The sequence below is a fragment of the Nomascus leucogenys genome, chromosome 9 (genome assembly GCF_006542625.1).
Source record: "Nomascus leucogenys isolate Asia chromosome 9, Asia_NLE_v1, whole genome shotgun sequence".
Lineage (NCBI taxonomy): Eukaryota > Metazoa > Chordata > Mammalia > Primates > Hylobatidae > Nomascus > Nomascus leucogenys.
This window is the reverse complement of record NC_044389.1, coordinates 99520194-99545181: the sequence shown is the minus strand read 5'-3', so window position 1 is coordinate 99545181 and position 24988 is coordinate 99520194. Positions and strand designations below refer to the sequence as shown.

At 42.1% G+C, this 24988-nt stretch overlaps 1 protein-coding gene across 2 annotated transcripts in view; it reads right to left on the bottom strand.

Annotated features, from left to right (window-relative positions):
- The window catches only part of ITGA8 (integrin subunit alpha 8), a 193316-nt gene extending 177630 nt beyond the window's left edge, over positions 1-15686 (bottom strand). The window contains exons 1-2 of one of the 2 annotated variants that reach the window (XM_030819254.1): positions 14918-15686; positions 14120-14253 (exon numbers count right to left, since the gene is read on the bottom strand). In XM_030819254.1, coding sequence (XP_030675114.1) covers positions 14120-14253; positions 14918-15126 — 343 coding nt within the window. In that variant the 5' untranslated portion in view covers positions 15127-15686. The remainder of the gene's footprint in view (positions 1-14119; positions 14254-14917) is intronic. The other variant, XM_030819253.1, reaches the window with a different exon arrangement.
- Between the last annotated feature and the right edge of the window lie 9302 nt (positions 15687-24988).

The window sequence follows — 24988 nt, the reverse complement described above, 5'->3', positions numbered from 1 at the left end:
TTTGAATTTCCTTTTTCTCCCAACCTTCTCTTTGATCTCCTCAACCTCAGATGGTGACCTTGCTTGTTATTTCAATGAGAAAATGCAAGCAATGAGAAAAGATCATTTTCTTCCTCCTGCCATCCAATCCAGCAGCTCATTCTCAGTTGTTTTCTGGCTCTGCCTGCCCTCCTGCCACTGCAGATGAACTGCGTTTCTGCTGCTCTAAGGCCAATCCTTCCACTTGTATAAGAATCCCCTCCATTTCCCTCCACTCGGAAATTTGTTCCTGACTATGCTTTCTCTCTCTTACAGTCATCTGAACTTGATAATTCCTATTAGACTATAATCAAGCTATAATATCTTCTTAACTATTAAATTTCTCTGGTCCCATTTATAGCCAAACTTTAAAAATGGCTACACATACTTACTCTCTCCCATTGGCCATCTCCCATTCTCTCATTCTCTCTTGACACACTCCACTGCAACTGGATTTTTCGGTCATCAGTAACCTTCAGTTGTCAAATCAAATGTTCCAAATTTCCATCTTCATTTCACTTCACCTCACAAGACTTTCTTTATTGGCTTCATGGCTTTCTTTTACCGAACTGGTGGCTCTTTCATTGTGTTTTGTACACATCCTCCTCAAATCCCCAGTATTTCTGTAAATGTCATGGTGCCCCAGGACTCAATCTCAAGCTCATTCTCATCTCTTTTCTGCTCTTGTCTCTTGGCCTTACTTTGCCTCTCTCCTCTTCTCTTCATCCACACTCACTCCCTAAGTCATAGCCTTAAATATTATCTTTGTGTTCAGACATCTTGCCTGAGCTCTGGGTTTATTTATCCAAGTGCCCATTTGACATCTGCTGGGAGGTCTCATAAGCATCTTAAATTTCACATATCTGGACTCAACACTGGGTATTTCATCTAAGACATGCTCCTTACCCACTGTTCTCTAAGTCCTATTCCTTCAGTTCCTTAGGCCAAAATTTCCTCTTGTTTTGCACTCTTCATCTGAGGCATAATGATAACCTACTAATTGCATTTCCAAATAAATCCCCAAACCACCCATTCCTCAGCTCTAACTGCTACCACTCAATCCCAGCCATACTTCCCTTTCACTGGAAAGGGAACGGTCTTCTACCTAGTCTCCTTGCTTGCTTGCTTCTGCTCTTCCTTGTCTGTAGTCTATTTTTCAACAAAAGCTAAGCTGATCCATTTTTTTCCCTCCTGTCACTCACTCTGTCAGACTGGAGTGCAGTGACACAATTATAGCTCACTGCAGCCTCTAACTCCTGGGCTCAAGTGGTCTGCCCACATCAGCCTCCCTAGTAGCTGGACTACAGGTGCACACTACTGCACCTGCTAATTTTTTTACATTTTTTGTAGAGATAGGATCTTGCTACATTGCCCAGACTGGTCTCAAAGTCTTGGTGTCAAGTGGTCCTCCTGCCTTGGTCTCCCAAAGTGCTGGGATTACAGATGTGAGCCACCATGCCTGACCAAAACTGATCTTTTAAAAAACATAATTCAAATTATGTTACTTCCTTACTCAAAACCCACCATTGGCTACTCACCACTCGTAGAATAAAATCCCAAATCTTGACCCTGGCCATGAAGATACTATACCATCTTGCTTATACCTGGCCCTCTGGCCTAATTTTCTATCACTCTTGCTCTGATTTGCTTTTCTCTAGCTCAGCGACCTTTCTCCATTTCTCAAGCACACCCACATCTCCAGACTCTAACACCGACACTCCTACAACCTAGAACATGTCTCCCTTGGATACCACCTGGCTCCTTTCATCACTCAAGTTAGACCCTTGCTCAGATATCACCTCCTCAATGAAAGTTCTTGTGACCACCTGTGGTACACAAAATAATACCGCCCAAGAGGGCTACATCTGAATCTCCCAAAACTGACTATATTAGGCTACATGGCAAAGAGGGACTGGACTGAGATTGAAAATTAATTAAGGTTGCTAATCAGCTGACCTCAAAATGGTAGATTATCTTGGATCATACATGTGGACCTGATGTAAAGATAAGGATACTACCAGGTGGAAGAAGGGGCCAAAAAAGGAGACCCAGAGATATGGCAGTGGAAGAAGATGTTGCTACTTTTGAAAATGGAAAGGATCCCAGAGCCAAGGAATTTGGGTCACCTGTAGGAGCTGGCAAAGGAAATAAATAGGTTCTCCCAAGAGCTTCTAGAAGGATTGCAGCTCTGCCAACACCTTGATGCTAGCCCAGGGAGACCCATTTTAGACTTTGGATTCCAGAACTATAAGATAATCAAGGCTAGCTGCGGTGGCTCACACCTGTAACCCCAGCACTTTGGGAGGCTGAGGTGGGTGGATCACCTGAGGTCAGGGGTTCGAGAGCAGCCTGGCCAACATGGTGAAATCCTGTCTGTACTAAAAATACAAAAATTAGCCATGTGTGGTGGTAGGTGACTGTAATCCCAGCTACTCAGGAGGCTGAGGCAGGAGAACTGCTTGAACCTGGGAGGTGGAGGTTGCAGTGAGCCTAGATCGTGCCACTGCCCTCCGGCCTGGGCGACTGAGTGAGATTCCTTCTGAAAAAAGAAAAAAGAAAAAGAAAAAAAAAGATAATCAGTTTGTGTTGTTTAAAGCCACTAAGCATGTGGTAATTTGTCATAGTAGCAATGGAAAGCAAATGGCCTGCCCAAGCTAAAATAAATGTGCACACACACACCCACCCACACACACACACACCATTCTCTCTCCTCTTGACCTTCGCTTTCTTCTCCTCCACTTGTTGCTGGCTGTTCCTATGAACCCCGTCCAAGGGGGCAAGGTCTTAGGCTTTGTTCGTGGACATACTCCATGTCAAGAACAGCATCTGCCTGTGCAATGTTGCAAATAGTAGCCCCTGAAACTTAATTTTACCATTTGCTAACACTAAGCTTTATTTTCAACTCTCTTTTCCTCCCTTAGATGACATTTTTATAAGTAAAAGTGTGTTAAAGTGTGTTAGGATTTAATAATATGTCACCTGAGGAACCAGAGTGAAAGGAAGAAGGTCATCCAGTCTTCCCAGGTAATCTTTGTGGTAAAGAATGGATAATCTACCACAGGAGTAGAGAAATGAAAAGAAAAGAGAAAAAAAATTCCAATAGAGACCAGGTGGAACAGGTTGGGGGACTGAGTGTTGGTGTAAAAGTCTCACTCATATCTTTGAATCTGTTCACAAAAACATCCTCTCCTTGCCATGTGTCTGTTCGTAAGTGAAGGGGTTGAGACTGTAGCCCCCAATAACTGTGTATTTGAACTGAGTGTCCTAAAAACATGTCCTGCAAAATAAAAAAAAAAAGTTTTAATCACATTTCCCAAAGACAATCTGTTCATGTGCATTTCCTTTCTCATGCTCTTTTAAAGATGGTAGATACAATTTCCATAGGTGCAGATAAGTAAAGTTTTCCATAGTTAAACAAATTGGCATGTCAAACCTCCTAGGCATGGTTTGGCCTACAAAATATGTTAAATAATAAATGTCAATTCCAGGTGGAAGCTGTAACAGACAGTGTGCAATTGGACATACCCCTTTTCCAATTAGGGTGATCTCAGACACCTGTGCCAATAAGGAATCTCCATGAAGCTGGGTCCCTGTGTGGCTTGAACTGGCTAAGCCTCCCTATCAAATCACACTGAACATACAGCGTGAGCAAGAAATAAACCTTAGATGCTTTAAGCCAAAGATACGGAGTTATTTGTTTCTACAGCCATTCAGATCTGCTTTGGCCTCATAAATGTGAGGAGAAATAATGAATGTCAACAAAGGCCCCATCCTATGGATCCAATAGGTTGCTTTCGTTTGTGAATTTTTAGTGCCTTTTCTAAGAGAATATGCATTGTAAGTGTCATAGAAAGGGAGCAGATGTGGCCATTTACAAACTCATTAGACATAAAACCTTTTTTGTTCATTTTCGCGCAAAAGAATAATGTGCAAGAGATTTTCAGAAATGCTGCTCCAGCTTTCATTCTGTCAGTTCTCCTCCCCGAAACTTCTCACTTTTCTCTGCTCAACCAAGATTGTTGGCAAGTGTGTTGACACACTGTTTACTTAGTAAACAGACACACCTTTACAGAACATTTATAAACCTTACTTGGGACTGAGTAGAATGGTGCACCCCAGAAGAAATGCTCTAGGTAGATTTTATAACTCATCCTTAACACATATATAATGTTTTAAAGGAAAGAAAAATCTCATTATTATATATAACAGAGCAAGAACTAAACACCAATGCATGCTATGATTTTTGACAGTACTTCATGAGTTTATCTGGATGTCTTGACTCTATCCAATGCCTTCCATATTTTGAGGTCTATGGGACTATCTGGACCTATGGTCACTCTTGATTTCTTTCCTATGGGCTTTTATAACAAGTTTTGTGAACTGATTGCAGTGTAAATAGATTGTGAATTAACTTCTGGCAAGCTCATCTTACTCAGACACACTCAAAAGCTATTCCATACACAAACAGCTCTTAAAACTGCCATGTCAGAATAGGTCTATATTTCTATCTTTAAAGATAATCTAGAATGAAAACAGGTGAGACTTATACTGCATCTTCTTATTTTTACACATATTGTTACTGAAAATACCCTTGGTCTTTAGTATTTTAGAACCTAGGTACCTTATATAAATGAATGCATTTCTAAATCAGTCAACAGTCAGCTCCCAAGACAAGAGAGGGAACAACTAAGATTGCCATCTTCCAATCCAGAGCTTTAATTCTGATCTTTTATTGTTTATCTTTACAGCACTTTAGTGACCTCAATCATTTCATTTAGAATTTTTTTTGTTTAGTTTTTTCATTATTTTTCCTGATCATAAATAAATACTTGTTCGTGGTTTGAAAACAAGAAAAAAAATGCATGAGAAAAAAAACAGTTTTAATCACATTTCCCAAAGATAGTCTCTTATTACAATTTCCTTCTTATATTTTTCAAGAAGTTGTAGACACAATTTTGACTTTTATGTTTTTATTTACCATTGAAACAAAAATCTTCTCATGTTAATCTTGGTTATTTGTAGACTTCATTTTTAACGGTTATATAATATTTAATTGTGTGCTTTTATGCCTAATTTGATTGACTGTCCACATATAGGCTGTTCAAAAACATTATGTACTTAGTGTTGTGCCCCTTTTCTTTCTTTTTAAAAAAGGATTTGTAGCTACTTTAGAGTTAATTTCTGAAACATGTATCCTGGAGGGAACTATAGGAGGAGAGAAACTAGAAGTATCAGAAAATCATTCTCGAAGATAAGATGTCCTGGGTGGCTAAGAAGGCAGGAGGACATGGTGCAGGGTGTGTGGCAACATGTGTGTATGCAAGAGTTGTTTGCTGTGCTCTAGAGAGACCAGCTGTACTGTGCTGTGTGGCACTGTGACAAAGAGATCAGTTGTGTAACCAGCGAGGCAAGAGGGGGCAGGCATAGGCTGGCGACATCTGGAGAAATCATAGGCTCTGACAACTGAGACAACTGGCATAGAGCTACAAGCTGGCCACAGGAGATTGGCTTCCACTGCTGTATCTGGGGTGAGATGCTGCGTATACTGTGGGCTGGGTCAGGTCCTTGAATAAACCTGTTCCTGTAGCAGGGGTGTGTGCCCTTCTCTCTGGTGTCAATATGTCCTGGAAGTCAGGGCAGACTGATATAGGGTTTTTTGCAATATCATCTTCAAATTTGTGTCCATATGTTAAATATCAGAGCTGAAGAAGAAAACTGACCAAATGTTTCTAAGTAAATACCCTGCAGTGCCGTTATACTCATTGTGATAACTACAATCATGTGTTTAAAGTGAGCTCTCTTCAGTGACTACCAATGAGGAAATTTTGTGCCTGAATTTCATAAGGATATAGGAATGACACAAGTACAACACTTCATTGAATGCATAGATATTCTTATGCAACGTGTTTGCATTCACACTCTTCTTATCAAACACATTTGGAACATATGATCCTTTATTTAAAGAATGTTGAAGAAGTTCCTACATGATGATCTGACTAATCGTTCAGCCTCACTTAGGAGCAGTGGCCTATGCTTCTCAGGGATATGTGTCTTTACACCCCCAGGTGTTGTTATATCAGGCCCTCCCATAGCCTAAGAGCTTATTGCCCATGGGCTCAGAGCAACAGCCACAAAACCACATTTAATCATCGTATCGAATATGTAACTTTCTTGCATTCTCCATAAAGGTTTTTTCTCATCTTTTTGTTCATATTTATCTATACATTTATTTTATTTACATATTAATATAGATTATTTATTTACATATTTATAAAATCCACTTTTGGTGATCTACAGCATCATGGGTTTTGATAAATACAGGCAGTCATGTATCCCCCACCACAATCAAGATACAGAAAGTTCCATCAACCTCTCCCCCAAAAGATTCCCTGCTATTACACCTTTGGAATCAACTCCTCTCTTCCACTCCTAATGCCTGGAAATCACTTCTATAAAGACTTATTTTCATAATCTATACCTTACTTTTACCCCCCCAAAAAAAAGAAAGGGTAAATAGTCACTTTCTTCAGTGTTTATGGGTCTAGGAACGTTTCTCAATTCGCAGACCTTCGGGCCAATACACTAAACACCACAAAGCTAAACTCTGCGCTTTCAGCAGGATTGCGGTGGAGCTGCACTCCTTCCAGACCATCTAGTGACATTCATCTAAGAGTGGCCCACCTGAATTCTATAGCAGTCCATAGCTGGTGTATTAGATGTGTTTGGTTTTAAGTGTAAATCACTTAGTCACAATTAGCTTGCATACCTTAAATCTCCTTATCATGTAACCTGGAATTGAAATTACTTTAATCTATTTTAGGATTTCATTATGGAGGAACACCTTGCTTTATGCAATAAATATGTTCTTTGTAAACATGTATTAAGCAGAATTTTGAAAAATAAAAATTATTTTAAAATGCTTTGAACATGCTTGCTGATTAAAGGATGAATGAGTTTTTTTTTTTTTTGAGACGGAGTCTCGTTCTGTCACCCAGGCTGGAGTGCAGTGGCGCAATCTCGGCTCACTGCAAGCTCCGCCTCCCGGGTTCACGCCATTCTCCTGCCTCAGCCTCTCTGAGTAGCTGGGACTACAGGCGCCCGCCACCACGCCCGGCTAATTTTTTGTATTTTTAGTAGAGACGGGGTTTCACTGTGGTCTCGATCTCCTGACCTCGTGATCCGCCCGCCTCGGCCTCCCAAAGTGCTGGGATTACAAGCGTGAGCCACCGCGCCCGGCCAAGTGTTTTTTTTTTTTTTTTTTTTTAATAAAACCAATTAATTAGTCTTTCAACTATCTTCCTCAAAAATCCATGTTCAATGGCTGGGTGTGGCGGCTCATGCCTGTAATCCCAGCACTTTGAGAGGCCAAGGCAGGCAGATCACTTGAAGTCAGGAGTTCAAGACCAGCCTGGCCAACATGGTGAAACCCTGTCTCTACTAAAAATACAAAAAAAAAAAAAAAAATCATCACACAATTAGCTGGGCATGGCATTGGGCACCTTAATCCCAGCTACTTGAGAGGCTGAGGCAGGAGAATCATTTTAACCCGGGAGATGGAGGTTGCAGTGAGCTTAGATTGTGCCACTACACTCCAGCCTGGGTGACAGAACCAGACTCCATTTCAAAAAAATAAAAATAAAATAAAAAAAGTCCATGTTCGTGTACTGTCATGGTATCCATCAGGGCACCCCTGAGCTGAGCTTGTTCGTAAAGTTGGCAACTCTCTCCATCAATGCAATTCCCAGATACAAGACTCGTTATACACTAACAAGTAAAGTTTGAATGTGCACAGCTCAACCTGTCAGCTTAAATGTAAAAGTGCATTTTTCCTTTCAGAATAATTTCAAGACTATTTCAAGACAATTTCAAGCCATTTCTCCCAGCATGCTGCAGAGCCTACATGGAATATTCCTGCCAAGAACCTTGAAGCCTGTTCCCTCACACAGACTTCCAGCTTCTTGAAAGAATTTTGCAGATTAAGCAACGGGTGCCTAATGCTCATACTGCTCAACTAGCCATACAGCAGATCTGTTTCCCATTTCTAGTTGGAGTTTCAAGGATTTCCTTTTTCTAATTGCTTCCTCAGTTGCTGTGGGCCGTAGGGACCACTGCCTCCTCCCTTCTCATATCAAGGTTCAGTTGTGTTCTGTTGCATGAAGTCTGAACCAACAGAGAGAAATTTAGGGATGATGGTTGCCTCTGTCATGCCAATATATCCAGGCATAGTAGCCATCATGAATTGCTTCTAGAATAATAAGTAAGACATCCAGCTAAACCACCTTTGATGACTCAATTGGATCAGCACTTAGCAGAGGAAGATTTCTGCAAATATTGTGGTGTGCGCGTGTGTGCACACGCTGCTTCTTTTTTTCTGAGTAGCAAAACTTACTCTCATTGTTAAGTCTTGAAAAGAGGAGGTTATCTTTGGGCTTGCCTCTTCCCCCACCTTTGTAATCTTCCAACTGAACGTATTAGAGCACAGATTTCTCCTGTCCCTAAGTCCTGTCACACTTAAGTTATTTCCTCTGTCATTTACTGGGGTAGCTCTAACCTACATTTTTCTTTTCTTTGTTCCTGAACAAAAACTGATTTCTTTCTGGGGAAACTAGAAAGGCAAGACTCATGCAGTCAATATGTTTCCCAACCCTCACATGAGAAAAAGGGCACACCGAACACTATCAAAAAACAACCCTATGCCAGTTGCAGAACCAGATGCTTTAAGCTGCTTCTCATTGTGGGATCACTCAACACAAAATAAAACAGACCCCCCAAAACAAAGGCTTCCGGTCTCCCGCAATTCCAACAAAAACCTTGTCATCCAGAGCTTTGAAATATCCTAACCCAATTGTCTTCCATTTTAAGTTTTCTTTTCTTTTCTTTTTCTTTCTTTCTTTTTTTTTTTTTTTTTTTTTTTAACACAGAGATACTAAGGTGAGGCCAGGCAAATTCTAGTAGTCTTTCTCAGATGACTTCCAAATCTCAATGGCACCTCCTACCTCTTCCTGTCAGCTTCTTATGTGGGCTCCTAATTGTGACTGGTTCCCAGCTGTATTGCTTCTCTGTCATTATTAGTGTTTTGATGATTATCATAATTAATTAGCACACATCACCTTTTTCCTCAAACATTTTACTTGAGCATTTAAAACAATCAAATACTTGTATGCTATACTTTGGAACTATGTTGCAATTTGCTCTTCATTATTCCAAAGGTGACAGTCTGTTTCATTGTCTCATTCGTTTTCCCTTTTAGCAGAAGGGTTACAACCTAACATTCTGTAACCCATGCATTGGTTTAGAAAATGTAGGAAAAAGAAGAAAGGGAACCTTGGAATAGATACAGAAGCGAGAGGCATGAATTAGGCAGGTGTGATATTTTAAACTCTTCAAGACATGGGGCACAGTTTAAAGAGTTCCTGAGACAAAAGTGAAAGAAACCATTTTGGTGATAGGAGGAATTTTATTCTATTGAAGTAAAGAGGGAAAAACAGAAGGGAGATGAGAGAAGTGCTTTTTTGGAACCCCTTGATTTTGTACAGAGCAGGAAAATTATCTACTCTTTGCACCTCCCCCACCAGCATATGCTTCTAGTATTCAAGCATTTGAAGTGCTGGGCTAGTGCAAGCTTCCTCTATTTTTGTATTTATCATGAGAAATGTTAAAAAAAATCAAGTTATATGATAAGGTGAAAATAAAATAAATAATGATTATTTCATGAAAAAAAAAACCTGAAAGGCAGTTTTTAGAAAATGGCAATTGACCTTAAATACACGGAGGAACAGGATCTCAACTGGATTCTGGAACTCAGTTATAGGGCTGTCTCCTTCAAAGTCTAAGCTGAGAGAATTTAGTTGGTTATCAGAGCAGAATACCCAGTTCTAGACACCCCAGGGACCTGAACAAGTTGAAACAACTTCACTGAAAGGTCAAATTTACTTAGGATGTTTTGAATTCAGATGTCGTAGTAAAAGTAGGGTAAAAGACCAGGAAAGTCACTGATGTCTTGACAGATGAATATTTGCAATATACATTTTTATGCCTGACACATCACACTCCATTATGCGGATGTCAATTTGGGGCCACTACTTACTTAAAGCAGAGAACTTTTCTTCCTTTTTGCGGGGGGAGAACAATACATTACTGGCACTGAGTGGAGAGTAACTCAGGAGGCAGCTTATCGGAGACCGTGAAGGGGCATTCTGCGGGAGTCTGAGCAAACCAGGGCCACATGGGACCCATCATTCCTACCAAGACAAACCCTGCTTCTACAATGCTTCTACCAAAACTGCTTATCCTTTTCAACCCTTCTCTGGAGAATCATTTAAAATGGAATTGTAAAGCCACTGTTAGAGTAGGGGAATGGAGGAGTGGGAGGGAAGGTGAATATAGCCTTCCAAAGCTCCCTAGGGGCTTAGTCATAATCCCGAACTTGCAGTTTGTCAGGGTCAGTCCTCTCCCCATTTCTGGAAGGAAGGTGAGGGGAAGAAGCAGGCTGCAAACTGGGCAGACCTCTATTCCAGTGCTGCCTCTACTGCCTACCACTGTACGGTCTTGGGTAGACCTTTGATGTCGGTTTCCTTATTTACAGAATGAGTTTTACATCGTTGTTTTGATTTGTTTTATGTAGTAGAAACAATGTGTGTATAGTGTCTGGTACATGGTAGCGATCTATAAATGGGATGCCTCTGGCAACGCCGACTTCAGGACCCAGAACCAGTGATGTCTGTTTCCACCTTTAATCTTTGGTTTTAACATTCCACTTTGTCCACAAAGCTGATGTTCAGATTGGAAATAGCTACTGTGGCATCTGCTGTGCCTTCTTCACTTGCACAGCTTTGCGTCAAGTAGCCGCCACTGCCAGTTCCACTGTCTGAGGGTATAAGGACAAAGCAATTGGCACAGATGAGGTATAGCGGGTGAGCAACCACTTGGTAGAAAACACCTGAGCTGTGACCCTGTGGATTCCTTCCCCACACCCATTTTCAGGCCATTCCCACTGGCAATCAAGGTTTCTGGGCCCACAGTACCCCCTGATGGCCAACATGGGGAACTTTCTTTTCCCAACGATTCCTTTCTCCTCTCCGAGTGGGACCTCCCTGTCTTTCACAGGTCACAGCGTTGTTCATTCCGTCATGGACCATTCATTTCTCACAAAGTTGTGTAGCCTTTCCTGCCTTGCTTTTTAAATTTCCTGTTCAATTATTTCAGGAACGTTGATTTTTCTCCTCCTTTCTTTCCCTCACTTTGTTCCATTTATGAATTCTGAAATTATTATGATTGTAGTTGGTAAGTATAATAGTAGGATTAGTGTATTCATCTATTTATCAAGTAAACCACTATATATTTGGAAGTAAAATAAGACATAGTGTGGAATGAGCAGCATCAATCTCTAAAGCCCTTTGAGATATCTAGACATTTTCCTAACCTACACAAAAGAGGACATTGTGTTCTCCAAGTAACACTGACCTTTTCTGGACATTATTTTTCTATTTAATTGCCCACTTGTTCTAGTTTGTCCCCTACTGTTTTACTGCAAATATAATTCAGCTACAGTAAGGGTTAAGTGCATTCCTGTGGGCTATTCTGGAAACCAAAGCACATCTGTCAGCATTAGTTCTGTATGGGAGAGTGAATTCAAGGCTTCAAGCAATTGCTTTAGAATGAACTTGGAAAATATAACCTATTGTATTTTTTTTTTTTTTTTTTTTGAGATGGATTTTCGCTCTTGTTGCCCAGGCTGGAGTGCAATGGCGCAATCTTGGCTAACTGCAACCTCTCCCTCTTGGGTTCAGGCGATTCTCCTGCCTCAGCCTCCCAAGTAGCTGGGATTACACCCTTACGCCCAGCTGATTGTGTATTTTTAGTAGAGACGGGGTTTCACCATGTTGGTCAGGCTGATCTTGAACTCCTGACCTCAAGTGATCCACCTGCCTCGGCCTCCCAAAGTGCTGGAATTATAGGCATGAGCCACCGTGCCTGGCCTACATATTGTAATTTAATATTGAAAATTTTCAGTTAGGATCAGTTTTTTTAAAATTCATAGTTGACATCTGAATTCTCTGGTCTTTAATCTATCGGCCTATGACATCTATTGGGATGAGTACTTACAAAGTAAGTCAGTTGTAACTTATCTGGGCAGACATTGATTCTTCCTTTATCAAAAGAAAAATATACTAATCAGATCCTGATTTCATATGTTATGAGACTACACAAGAAGACTATTAAATTCTTTTCCACGACCATAAATTGCTTCTTGGTGAAAACACATCAACCATGTCTCAAAATATACTTTCCTTAATGGAAATTCAAATAATGTCAATGATTCATGTCTTTATTTGGCCTGCCTTAAAATACTTTCAAAAATACAAATGATTGGCCCGGCGCGGTGGCTCACGCTTGTAATCCCAGCACTTTGGGAGGCCGAGGCGGGCAGATCACGAGGTCAGGAGATCGAGACCACGGTGAAACCCCGTCTCTACTAAAAATGCAAAAAAAAAAAAAAAAAAAAAAAAAATTAGCCGGGCGTGGTGGCGGGCGCCTGTAGTCCCAGCTACTCGGAGAGGCTGAGGCAGGACAATGGCGTGAACCCGGGAGGCGGAGCTTGCAGTGAGCCGAGATCGCGCCACTGCACTCCAGCCTGGGCGACAGAGCGAGACTCTGTCTCAAAAAAAAAAAAATACAAATGATTTGGGTATGAATTATTAAAATGGCATTAATTTTATGTTTAAATGTTTAATTCTTCCGATTTAGGAAGCTTATTCTTAAACCAGAGAGCAGTAGCTAGAAAGTGTCTCAAGTCTTGATAAAATAACTAATTAAAAGATTTCTGTCACAAATTAACATCAAAAGGTTTAATCTTCCAGGTTGCTAATACTCAAATTTAAAAGTAAAAGCTTATAAAAACTGGTATAAAATAACAGAATATTTAATAAAATGATAAGCTATTGTGACCATATATAGACAGGCATGATAAAAATATAATTTTCCAATGCTTTTATGAAATACTTTCCTAATTTGGTCATAATTCAAGGTAATGCTTGCATAGTATGTTTTGCTTTGAAATATTTTCATATTTATGAAACTGAAATTGTTTTCTCCTTTAACATAAAAGATATAAATTATAGTAACAGGTAAATATCATCCAGCCAATTTCATTGAAATTCTGTGAAAATATTCTGCATAAATTCCATATACACACTAATCAAACAATTAAAAATCAAAGAAATCAAGTATGATGTCGTAGAATAGTTGTGTGGTACAAAAGGTATTTTAAATGATAATTTATCAAGGACCATTATTCAGGGTGACGTATTCGCATTTTTCTGGAAAGAGATATTTGCTTTCTGATAATATATACCTTTTGAATTCATAAAGTTTTGGTGGTAAAAATTAAAGCATTCGGTGTTAATGTTTTTGAAAGCATTGCATTTAAATTATTTTCTCAGGCTCTAAGGAGAAAACACCAGAGGAAACATAACCAGACTGAATTGTTTAAAATGTATTTTCCCTTTAATTAAATAAGAAACATCTGTCTAGGGATTTTGGAAATGAATGTAATCCATCCACACTCTGCCTGCACTAGTTTGTATCCAATGTCTAATACTTTGAAAGAAAATTCTTTCTTTCTTTCTGTAAGGAATTAAACAGCAACACGGAGTGATGTCTGGGTCTGCGGCAGCTAAGTCCTGCCTCCGGAGCTTGGGTATTGGAAATGCTAAGGATCTCTCTTTTTCCAGATCTGTCCTTAAGAAGCAACCAAATTCTCTCCACAGTCAAAGTTAGGACGTAGTTTTTGTATTTCTCCAAAACATCCACTCACTCTGAAAATGCTCATCTCAGAACGGTAAAGAAACAGGAATTGCCAGGATGCATCCAAACACTCAGGGTCAAAATAGTGTCCTTTCTCTAGGGTTCACTAAACATCTTCCTTCACTTAACTGAGAGTTGAAAAAACTGATTTCTCTAGAGACCCACACAGCCCACAACACGGACACATCGGACAAGCTAAAGGCGCACCGCACCAAGACAGCGGGAAGTCGCCTCTGGGATGGCCCTGGTTCTTCCAAACCCAGGCCCGCAGCTTAGAAGGACAAATCTCACTTACTGGTGGTGTCAAACGGTATCTGCCTGCACTGCGCAGACCCCTCCGAGGGCCAAGGACAGTAATAGACGGCTCCCCCTTCCACGATATCGGGCTGGCTGGTGTTGGCTTTGGGCGCCCCCACCAAGACACTCGCTCTGCAAAAGGGTTGGAGAAAGTCACTCTTTGGGCGCCACAAAAGCGTGCGCATGCAATGCAGTCTCTGTAGCCTCCTGCCCGGGGACACTGGGGCAGGGGTGGAGGGCAGGAATGTATTTATGATGAGGACCGACTGTCAAACTTGATTTCCTCTTGGAAACCTGTGGGGGTCCGCAACCTGGTTTGCAAGAGTGCAAACGGTCCTGCTTCTCTAGGTGGAGCTCTGTGGGTACAGTGAGATGAGAGAAGGGGGTGGGGTGGGAGGAAGCCAAGGACAGAGCCCATCTGCTGATAGCCGACAGCTCTTTCGCCCAGACGCAATGGCTACAGGCTCTGCATAAACAGACCTCGCCGTGGTCGCGGTTTTAACTGGCTTTGGTCTTCTGGGTCCTGTTCTCTCCTTGTAGGATGCGTGCGTCTTGGTACCCGGAACACCCAGGACTTGCGTGTTCTATGCAAGCGGCGTGTCTCTAGCTCAAAGTTCACAAGGCACATCTAGCACGGCAGGGGAGAGAAGGGGCTGGTGGCGGGGAGAGGGACGGGACCCCGGGCAGGCGGCAGGACGGGGATCCCAGGCTGCGGGGACTGTACGGCAGAGCGGCTGGGACCTGACCCGGGAGCGCCTTCGCCCCCGCGCGCACCTCCCCGGGTCGGGCGACTTACGTGCGGGCGTCTGGTATGTGGAAGTCCACGGCGTAGCCGAAGTAGCTGTCCTTGGGGCCGCTGTACACCGTGAGCTTTTCCACGTCCAGGTTGAACGCCTGAGAGGCGGGGGACCACAGCATCATCCCCAGCGCGGCCGCGGCGCAGCAGAGGGGCGCGATCAGCGGCGCCTGGCTTCCCCGGGGACCGCGGCTGGCCCCGGGCGACATCTCCCTCCGCCCCGGTGGCTGTTACCCAGGAGCGCGAGCCGAGGACCCCTGCGGGGCAAGGGGAGCTGGTGGAATCTGGCGGTCCCCAGCTGCCTGCGTCCCGGGTCGGTGCGCTCGGCGCACCCGCGGTGACAGTGCCCGGCGTCTGCTCGCGCTCGCCCACCCGCCCAGCCGGCTCGGGGGGCTGGCCCAGGCGCTCTAGCCCTCCTCCGGCCGCGGGCGGGGACCAGCGCTCTCGCTGCGCCTCCTCGCGGCTGGTCTAGAGCCGGGGACGCCCGGGCGGCCCCGCTGGTGGCTGGAGCGCTGGGTGTCTGTTCGGGCTGCCCAGATTTCTATTGCAGTCCCATCTCAAGGACAATCAGTTTCGCCTCTGTCACCTCAAGCTATTCATTGCTTTAGAAGCAATGCCCCACGTGGAGGGAGGGCTTGCTCCATTTCTGTCAAAGGCGCAGCTTGGATGGAGAATGTGAAAACCAACTCCACCACTAGGAGGGGCAAAGCAATTATCTCTGCATCACCTCTGCAGCCTGACCTCAGCGTTCATGGATCTGCACGTCTGTGATGAGAGTAAAAGTTGAAATGCAACAACCCTCTCCTCCCCTAAGTCCACCCCACCTCCTGGCAGAGCTAACTCATAAACAAGAAAGCCCCGAGGGTTTTTTTGCTTTTGGTGTTGGGTGTCTGTGTGTGTGTGTGTGTGTGTGTGTGCCTGTGTGAATTTTTTGGTTTTGTTTGGTTGGTTGGTTTGCTTTGTTTCGTTTATTTATTTTTTTCTTTTTAGAGATAGAGTCTCTCTCGCGCCCAGGCTGGAGTGCAATGGTGCTATCATAGCTCAATGAAACCTCAAACTCCTGGGCTCGAGTGATCCTCCTTCCTCAGCCTCCTGATTAGCTGGTACTGCAGATGACTTATCACACCTGGTTAATTTTCTAATTTTTTTTGTTGGCACCGAGTCTGCTCATGTGGCCTAGGCTGGTCTCGATCTCCTGGCCTCAAGCCATCCTGCCACCTCAAGTTCATTTTTAAAATTTCTTTTCTTTGTTTCTCTTTCTTTCTTTTTTCCTCCCCCTCCCCCTCCCCCTCCCTCTTCTTCTTCCTCTTCTTCTTCTTCTTCTTCTTCTTCTTCTTCTTCTTCTTCTTTCTTCTTTTCTTCGGAGATGGGGGTCTCACCATGTTGTTCAAGTTGCTCTTGAACTCCTGGACTCAAGAGATCCTCCCACCTAAGCCTCCCGCAGTGCTGGGATTTCAGGGTGAGCCGCCATGCCCAGCCCTTGAGATTTTATTTAAATCTTTCTTAAAGGCATCTTGGACAATATTAAATGACTTAGTAGTAAATCTCCATCCTGTGTAATTGTGATGAAGTTTGGCGAAGTTAAGAATGTTGGAATTTACAGTTTACTTTCTGCGGGGGTAGAAGGTGTAGTGCACAGTCTACAGGAGTTCAGATTTCGGTTCTGATCCATGGGTGTTGTCAGTCTCTTCCCATGTCTCCTGTGTCGGAGAGGAAGTGAGGCTCGAGTAGGGGAGGACGGAGAAGAGAAAGGAGTATAGATCCCCTTACATAACATATGGTCATTCATTAACATTAAACAAAACAGGTCAGCATGAAACTGGAAGGGGCTGAAGTTAAACAGATACGACGTTTAGAGACGGAAGAGCTAAGTTGTTTCTGAAGCATTGTAAGGGGATTTGGTGGCAGATGTAGATTTACACAGGATTTGAATAGGGGGCTTACATTTGGGCATTGTTGGGGGAGAAGCTGAGGGAAGGTATTAATACTTAGAAAAGACAGAGATTAAATGGTTGTGCATGGGATTGGCATAAAAGGGGTGGGTTAGGAAGTGGTGGAAAATAGGATTGAATGGATCTGCAGGAAGAGGATCTTAATAACAGTAACATTTATTGAGGCAAAGGGAGCCAGTTCTAGAGCAGAGACCGGGGGGAGTGGGGGGCAGTTGTTGGAAGGAAGGGAAAGCAAAGTAGATGTTGCCCAGATACACTGGAAGGCGAGGACCTCAAGCTGATTAACAGAAGGGAGGGGAGGGCCACAAACGCTAAAGAAAAGGACAGGCTGGGTACGGTGGCTCACGCCTGTGATCCCAGCACTTTGGGAGCCTGAGGCGGGAGAATCACAAGGTCAGGAGTTTGAGACCAGCCTGAACAACATGGTGAAACTCCGTCTCTACTAAAAAAAAAAAAAAAAAAAAAAAAGCTGGGCGTCGTTGCGTGTGCCTGTAATCCCAGCTACTCAGAAGGCTGAGGCAGGAGAATCGCTTGACCCCAGGAGGCAGAGGTTGTAGTGAGCCGAGATTGCACCACTGCACTCCAGTCTGGGCAACAGAGTGAGACTCCGTCTCAAAAAAAATCAAGGTGTCTCAAGGTATTAACCTAGAAAAGAAGAATAATGAATGGTAGCAGTGCTGCTAGGACAGCAGGTTGGGAAGTAGAAGGTGAGTTAGATGCTGGGCTCACTGATTTGAGTCACTAGCCTGCGATTAGCAATGTAGATGTCAGTTTCGGGAGTGGTCAGTCTGTCCATTGATTAGAGGGTCTATCTGGCGGAAAAAACCTCTGAACTTACTGAAAAGCTGGATTTCTTGTCTCCATTACATCAGAACCCACTCAGTAGACTGATTTGAATGTTATATCTTTACTTGTCATGCCCCTGTAAAAATAACACAAATAAATAAGCTATCAAAAATTACCCTGGCAAATTGTCACATCTGGATAATTTCCTAACTGAGTATTCCTTGCCCAGATAAAGACTTAGGAGTAGATGGTAGAAGACTAATTTGCTTCTCATTTTAAAAGTTCATTTGCTTTGAACGCAGAGTCTGCTACTCTGATCAAGTTACTGTTGTTCATCAAAGTGGTGTTCCCTTCAGTAATTTTCAATGAGGAATTCATGGGCAGCATACAATTAGGAAAGTTGACAACTGTGTTGGACACTGAGGTTAGAAAAATAACCTCAATTCAATCATTTCCTGACACTGGCATGCTGAAATTTGGAAATCTGTCCTATTGCAAGCTAGCCTGAGATGGATGAGAAACATCTACGTAGGTAGAAGGTGATAGAATGATCCTAGACATGCACCTGACCTGTGTGCTGACTTACTAGGTGGGACTAGCTATATATTACACAATGCTTTGATTTGCATAGGGAAGCACATCACCAGGGTATCCTATGTTGTACCCACTTGCTTACTTCCTTGGCATATTTCTTAAACTTTTTCGTCTTTTTGTTCAAAAATAGAGTGAGAGGCTGGGCATGGTGGCTCACGCCTGTAATCCCAGCACTCTGGGAGGCAGAGGCGGGTGGATCAACTTGAGGCCAGGAGTTTGAGACCAGCCTGGCTAACATAGTGAAATACCGTCTCTACTAAAAATACAAAAATTAGCCAGATGTGGTGGCACACGCCTGTAATCCCAGCTACTCAAGAGGCTGAGGCAGGGGAATTGCTTGAACCTGGGAGACGGAGGTTACAGCGAGCTGAGATGGTGCCAGTGCACTCCAGCCTGGGTGACAGTGTGAGACTCTGTCTCAAAACAACAACAAAAATAGAGTAGATAAGGAAAAAAAATCTGTTTACTGACACATAGTTAGGTATATTCTTATTTCTGTGTTCTAAAACACACTTGCTGTTGACTTACACAAGTCTATATTCTTAATATGGTCACTTTCTACTTTACAGATGAGGACATTAAAGTTTGGGGAGGTATAATAATACACATGTTTACAGGGCAAGTAAGTGGTACTGTTTTAACCCTATCAAATGCCGAAACCAGTTCCTCATGCTACTAGATCTATAAGGAATCAGGTTTTAAAGCCATGATAATCATGAGAAGCCACCTTTCTAGAAGTAATAAGCTATTCTGGGCTGCCCTCTGGGCATGCCTATGACTAGTCCTTGAGAGATGGCATAAAGCTGCTGTGTACTTTTCCGAGAGGTCGTGGAAAAAGGTTTGGTTGCACCTTGGTATTTTGGAGGGAACGCAAACTAACTCCAAGCTCTTTGACCTCCCTGGGAGGCCAAAAGCCTGGGAGAGTAGTAAACCTTCCAAGAAGCTGGAAAAAAAAGACCCAATTGCAATAATTGCAGAGAAGGGATAAGTCTGAATAGGTGTCTTGTACATTTCATCATTCTGATGTATGGGAACCAGGCCAACTGGTAAGATCTGGGGAATCGTCAAAAAAACACATGGACAGTGACAAGTCTCATGCTGAATGAGAAGTTTGACATTTTAAAGATCTACCAGCACTGATTTATTTGTCAGAAAAGCAAGTCTGGGAGTTGTTTATCATCCATGTGAGCATGTGTATGCTTCGTACTGGAAAGGTATACATAGTTCTTTCCCTAAAAAGAAAAGAAAAGTACCCAAAGGTCAAAGATGGAACAGATTTGGCCCAAACTTTCCAAAAATAAACAAGTAAAGAGTACCACAGGGGAAAAAAATGATGTCTGAGTTGTAGCCATGTACGAAGTACTTAAAAATAGAAATGCCAGACCGGTTAACCAGTTAGTGCATACTTAAAAAACATGTATAACTTAATGACCAATTATTATTTCTGATTGTGTTTCAATCTATTTCTTTATATGATGTGATCATGCCTCAAAATCAAGAGGTGTGAGTGCCAGCATAATTATTTCATTAATATAACCACACTTCAAATATTTTAAACTATTTACCAAATAAGCCAGTGTGAATGCAATGTATGCTCAGAGGCTCCATCAACTTTAAAAATCAATGCACTAGAAATGGAAGGTAGCTTTCCAGTCTCTACTTATAAAATTGATAATTGACGTTATCTCAGATTTTTCTTTTGCCCAACTGATCTCAGCTTTCCTGCAATATTAGAAACAACTGATTAGTAGAAACTGGATGGTTGAACTTACTGAGGGGAAAAGACTTTTAAATGTGTCAGGTGTCTCTGCTGACATCAGCTCATGTCTGCAAATTTTCTATTCGGTCCCTGGAGGGTGAATTTCACCAGAGTAAAACCGTTTTTTTTCTTTTTGATGATTTTGTTTGTAATTCTCTTTTATGGTTTTCCTTCATGATTTTATTAGCCACTTTTAACTTAAAAGTGCTGTAGCACTGGCCCCTGTATTGGCGGGAGTTCAAGCACAGCCAACAGTTGGTTTAGCTGAAGGAAAATTCCCACTAGTCAAAACCAGACTCCAATTTGATCTTTTTTTAGAACAAGCCTTGAAAAGCAGCTCTGCTTTAAACAAAAATAAAAGTAAAAGAATTTTGCATCCAAAGGGAAGGTAACTGTGGAAAGCTATGTTCTTCCAAAGCATTGACATTTGAGGATAAATCTTCCTGAGATTCACAGCCCTTGTGGGTGGGGAGGGCTGAGTTTGTAATCAGGGTCTTGAGTGATTTACATGTTTCAGTCAGGGTCAGTTCACTCCAGAATGCTGAAAGACCTACACATGTGTGATGGGTTGGTGGGCTGGATCGTTTAGTAACTATTGGCCAAAATGACGACAGGAAACTTTTGAGAGGAGAAGGGAACTCATAGCATCTAAGCCGTAAATTAGGAGTCTGGCAATTGAAAATTCCAATTCCCCAAGGGACTCATGTTGGAGTCCAGTGCAAAGGGTGGGGGTGGGGAGGGGGCCTGCAGGAGTGTTCAAGGTTTTTATTTTATGACAAAAAAACTAAGTCACCATAAAGTGCTAGGGTTCAGAGCAGCACCACCCTGGTCCTCGGCAAAAAGGGCAAGATGGGAAGTGGGGCATTCTTCCCACCCCTGCACACCCCAGGACTTGAAAGTGTAGACCTCTGTGAACACAGGGCTGCAGGCACCTTCATGGACCCCAGGTGACAGCAGCAATAGATGTGGTTCTGGACAATCAGGGAGCTATAGCCTTCTAAAGCAGCAAGACACCACTTTACTCAGCTCCTGGGGGAGGCTACAGGACTCAGATGACACACCCAATGCCTCCTACAAATAAGTGGGGAAGTCCTTCAGTTGCAGAAGCAGGTGAAGGCTGGAGCAACTGATGTATTGATAAGAGTTTGTTTAAAACCCCAGGCTAAGTTGCTGTGCTTAGTTTGCCTTTAGGAGCACCATAGGGTGTCTAGGACTGCCCTCTAGTGTCTGTGATCTTATTCAAGTGTGTGGGATTTTCCATGAATAATACAAACCTTCCTTGTGAAAAATGCTTTGGCCTTACAATTTTGATAATTCTTACAAATGGATTTTAAAAATATTTTTCATTAAAAAGTTTACAAACATTGATTTAATCTCTCCCACATTTATTAAGATTTTTATTTCCTTGTTATAGCTTTGCAAATCATTAGGTGAAAAAGAAAAAAAGAAGAAATAGAGAAAGGAAGGGAGGGAGGGAGGGAGGGAGGAAAGGAAGGAAGCAAGGAATGAAAGAAGGAAAGGATGAAGGAACACTGGCAGGGAGAGAGGGAGGGAGGGAGGAAGGAAAGGAGGGAAGGAAGGAAGGGGGAAAAGAAGGAAGGGAGAAGGAAGGAAAGAAGGAAGGAAGGAAGACAGGCAGGGAGACATGGAGGGAGAAAGTGTCCCATGAAAATAAAAATAATATTTTCCCAACTAATGACAAAGTCCAAATTAGTTGTCACTGTGACCCATGCGAAGACTATGTCCTGCTCAACCTCACTTGTCTTCCTGATTTTGATTTACTTATTCATTGTTTTTATCCTTTTAACAAATATGGGCACCAATTTTGTCTCAGGCATCGTGCAAGCTCTGGTGATGCAGTATTAAGCTAAACAGATATAGTTCCTCCCTTCATGAGCATACAGTCTAGTGAGGTGCTAGGTGGTGAATAATCAAGCAAACTGAGCAGAATGTAATTAAATAGATAAATACCAGATGGCTAAATGCCAGGATTGAAACTAACAGGGTGTGGTGTGAGAGAATGATGGGGCTGGAGGTAAGATGGGGAAGGCTTTATGAGATATTTTTCATCAGAGAAGACTAAAGCCATGTGTTAAGCCAGAGAATAAAACAAACTGTTCATGGCATGACTTAAAAAATATATGCCTGTGATTGTAACACTCCTTACTCAGATCTGGAAAACAAGGAATTCTATGGCTTGTCTGGTTCCACTGATTTAGAGAAGTTCAACCTTAGCAGAATTCATCTGAGCACATCGGACCAAGTTGATATGGTTTGACTGTGTCCCCACCCAAATCTCATCTTGAATTGTAGCTCCCATAATTCTTATATGTTGTGGGAGGGACCCAGTGGGAGATAATTGAATCATGGGGGCAGTTTCCCTCATACTATTCTCATGGTAGTGAATAAGTCTCATGAGATCTGATGGTTTTATAAGGGGTTTCCCCATTCACTTGGTTCTCATTCTCTCTTTCCTGCCGCCATGTAAGATGTGCCTTTCACCTTCTGCCATGATTGTGAGGCTCCCTAGCCACGTGGAACTGTGGGTCCATTAAACCCTTTTTCTTTATAAATTACGCAGTCTCAGGTATGTCTTCATCAGCAGCATGAAAAAAGACTAATACACAAGTTAAGACATTTACTGCCCCCATAAAATGCCATACGCCATGCATGGCATCTGCATTTTGTTCTCTGTGTAACATAAAAGGGCCTCTTACTTATCATGTAACAGTCTCCATGATGGCATCTTCCTAAGTTATCCAAGACGATGGCCTTGACCATTTTAATTCTCTCTGTGTAAGAACGCCTTAGCCTGTTTTTAGAGCTAGAAGTCTTTGAGCAACTTGAAAGTTGGAAGTGAATTCCTGTCTTCTACTGAGCTTGCCTAAAACGTAACTCATTGACTTAAATTGATCTTCCTTGTTTTTATTGTGTTAATGTATTAAAAACTGGGTCCTTTTCCCAAAGGCGTCTGGTCCCATGTACAAAAAAAAATAGAAATATGACAAGTTAAATTAAAACCTGCAGATGAAAGTTAAAGTACTCTCAAAAAGAAAAAAGACGCCAAGTAGCATTACTGGAAGGAGAAAAAAAATAAGCCAAATGGATTGAACTTAGCCCATTTTTCAATTTTCCAGTTGGACTTGCTCAAAGTAGATGTTAGAGTGACTTCCTACAAAATTCCTGAAAAACTATTTGCCACTGCATATGATCACACCAAATCAGCATAATAATGGTAATTCCAGAGACAGAAGGGATCCAAATTGTAGTTCTTTTCATAGGAAGGTCAGGATGGTCTATCTGGCTTTTAGTCACTGTGTGATCTTACTCATCTGCATCTCACTTGTGGGAGGTGAGAGATGAACTCTAAATGTATGAGCCTTTCTCTCTTGAGCTCTAAATCCTGCCCAGTGTAGTTATGGTGTGATTCTGTTTGGAAACCAGTGCTGTTCATCCTCGGAAAGGCAACAGAGCATGACCATTAAGAGCATGGATTCTAAAGCCAGATACTTAGTTCCCTGGCCTGTTTTTGCCACCTACCTGTAGGACCCTGGGCAAGTTACTTACCATCTCTATCCCTCAGTTTCCCCATTTGTAAAATGCAGGTATACGTTGCATTTTATAGGTACACTTCTGATCCAAAAATCCCAAATCTGAAATATTCAAAAATCCAAAACTTTTTGAGCACGAAACCTGACATCATAAGTGGAAAATTCCATACCTGATCCCGTGTGATGGATCACAGTCAAAATGCAGTTGCATAACACAGCTTATTCAGTATTCCCGAAGGAAAAATACAATCACTTTCAGGTTGTGAGTATAAGGTGTATATGAAACATAGATGCATTTCATGTTTAAACTTGGGTCTCATCCCGAAATATCTCATTATGTATATACAAATATTCCAAAAGCCCCCCAAATTCCAAAATCTGAAGCTCTTCTGGCCTCAAGCATTTTAGAGAAGGGCTACTCAACCTGTGCTAACAATGCATCACATGGACTTGTGAGGACTAAATGAATTAAAATATGTAAATCTATGGAAGATTCCATAGGAAAAGCAATGTGTTAGCTAGTATTGTCACTTACATTTCTAATTGGCTATGAATTGCTAATGGCATAATATTATTGTTTGCTTTCGATTGTCCACACGTACCTGCCCTTCAGCAGGGTCAAGCGCTCACTATTTGCCAGAACTTAGCCTAGATATTGTCATACTCTTGAGTACAGTTCCCTGCTGTCTTGGTCAAGCCTTCTCAGTTAATACTCCTCTGGTAACATAGCAGTCCCCCCTTGCCTACAGTTTCAGTAATGCAGTAATGCAGTTTCAGTTACGGGCAATCAACAGCAGTTTGGAAATTCTGATATTTTGAGAGAAAGAGAGAGACCACATTCACATAACGTGTATTACAGTAGGTTGTTATAATTTTCCCATTTTGTTATTTACTATTGTTTTTAATCTCTTACTGTGTCTAATTTTTAAATTAAGCCTTATCATAGGCATGTATGTGTAGAAAAAACAAAGTGTTTATAGGGTTCACTACCATCTGTGGTCTCAGGCATCCACTGAGGATCTTGGAACGGGTACCCTGCAGGTAAGGGTGAAATACTGTAGCAGGTTGCAGAGAGGTTACCACATTATTTAAAGTATTTTGGGGGTAACAAATGTTTTAGAAACATTAATCTGACAGTTATGTGAATGAGGGAAAAATGGAAAATAGTTATTACATACTTGTATTTGTATGTGAAAAAATAAAGATCAGAATTAGGATGGTGCAATGCAATGGAGATGGGGAGATATGATGGCTGTGAAGGAAGATTTAACTGAGCTCTGTGATAGCTGGCAGGAAAGAGTGGGAAGAGCAAGCAAGAGATGTTTTTCTTTTAATTTTAAACTTAAAAAAAAACCTGAAGCACAACAAATACAAGAAAATCACACAATATAAATATAATGCATAATGGATTCTCACAAAGCATAATACC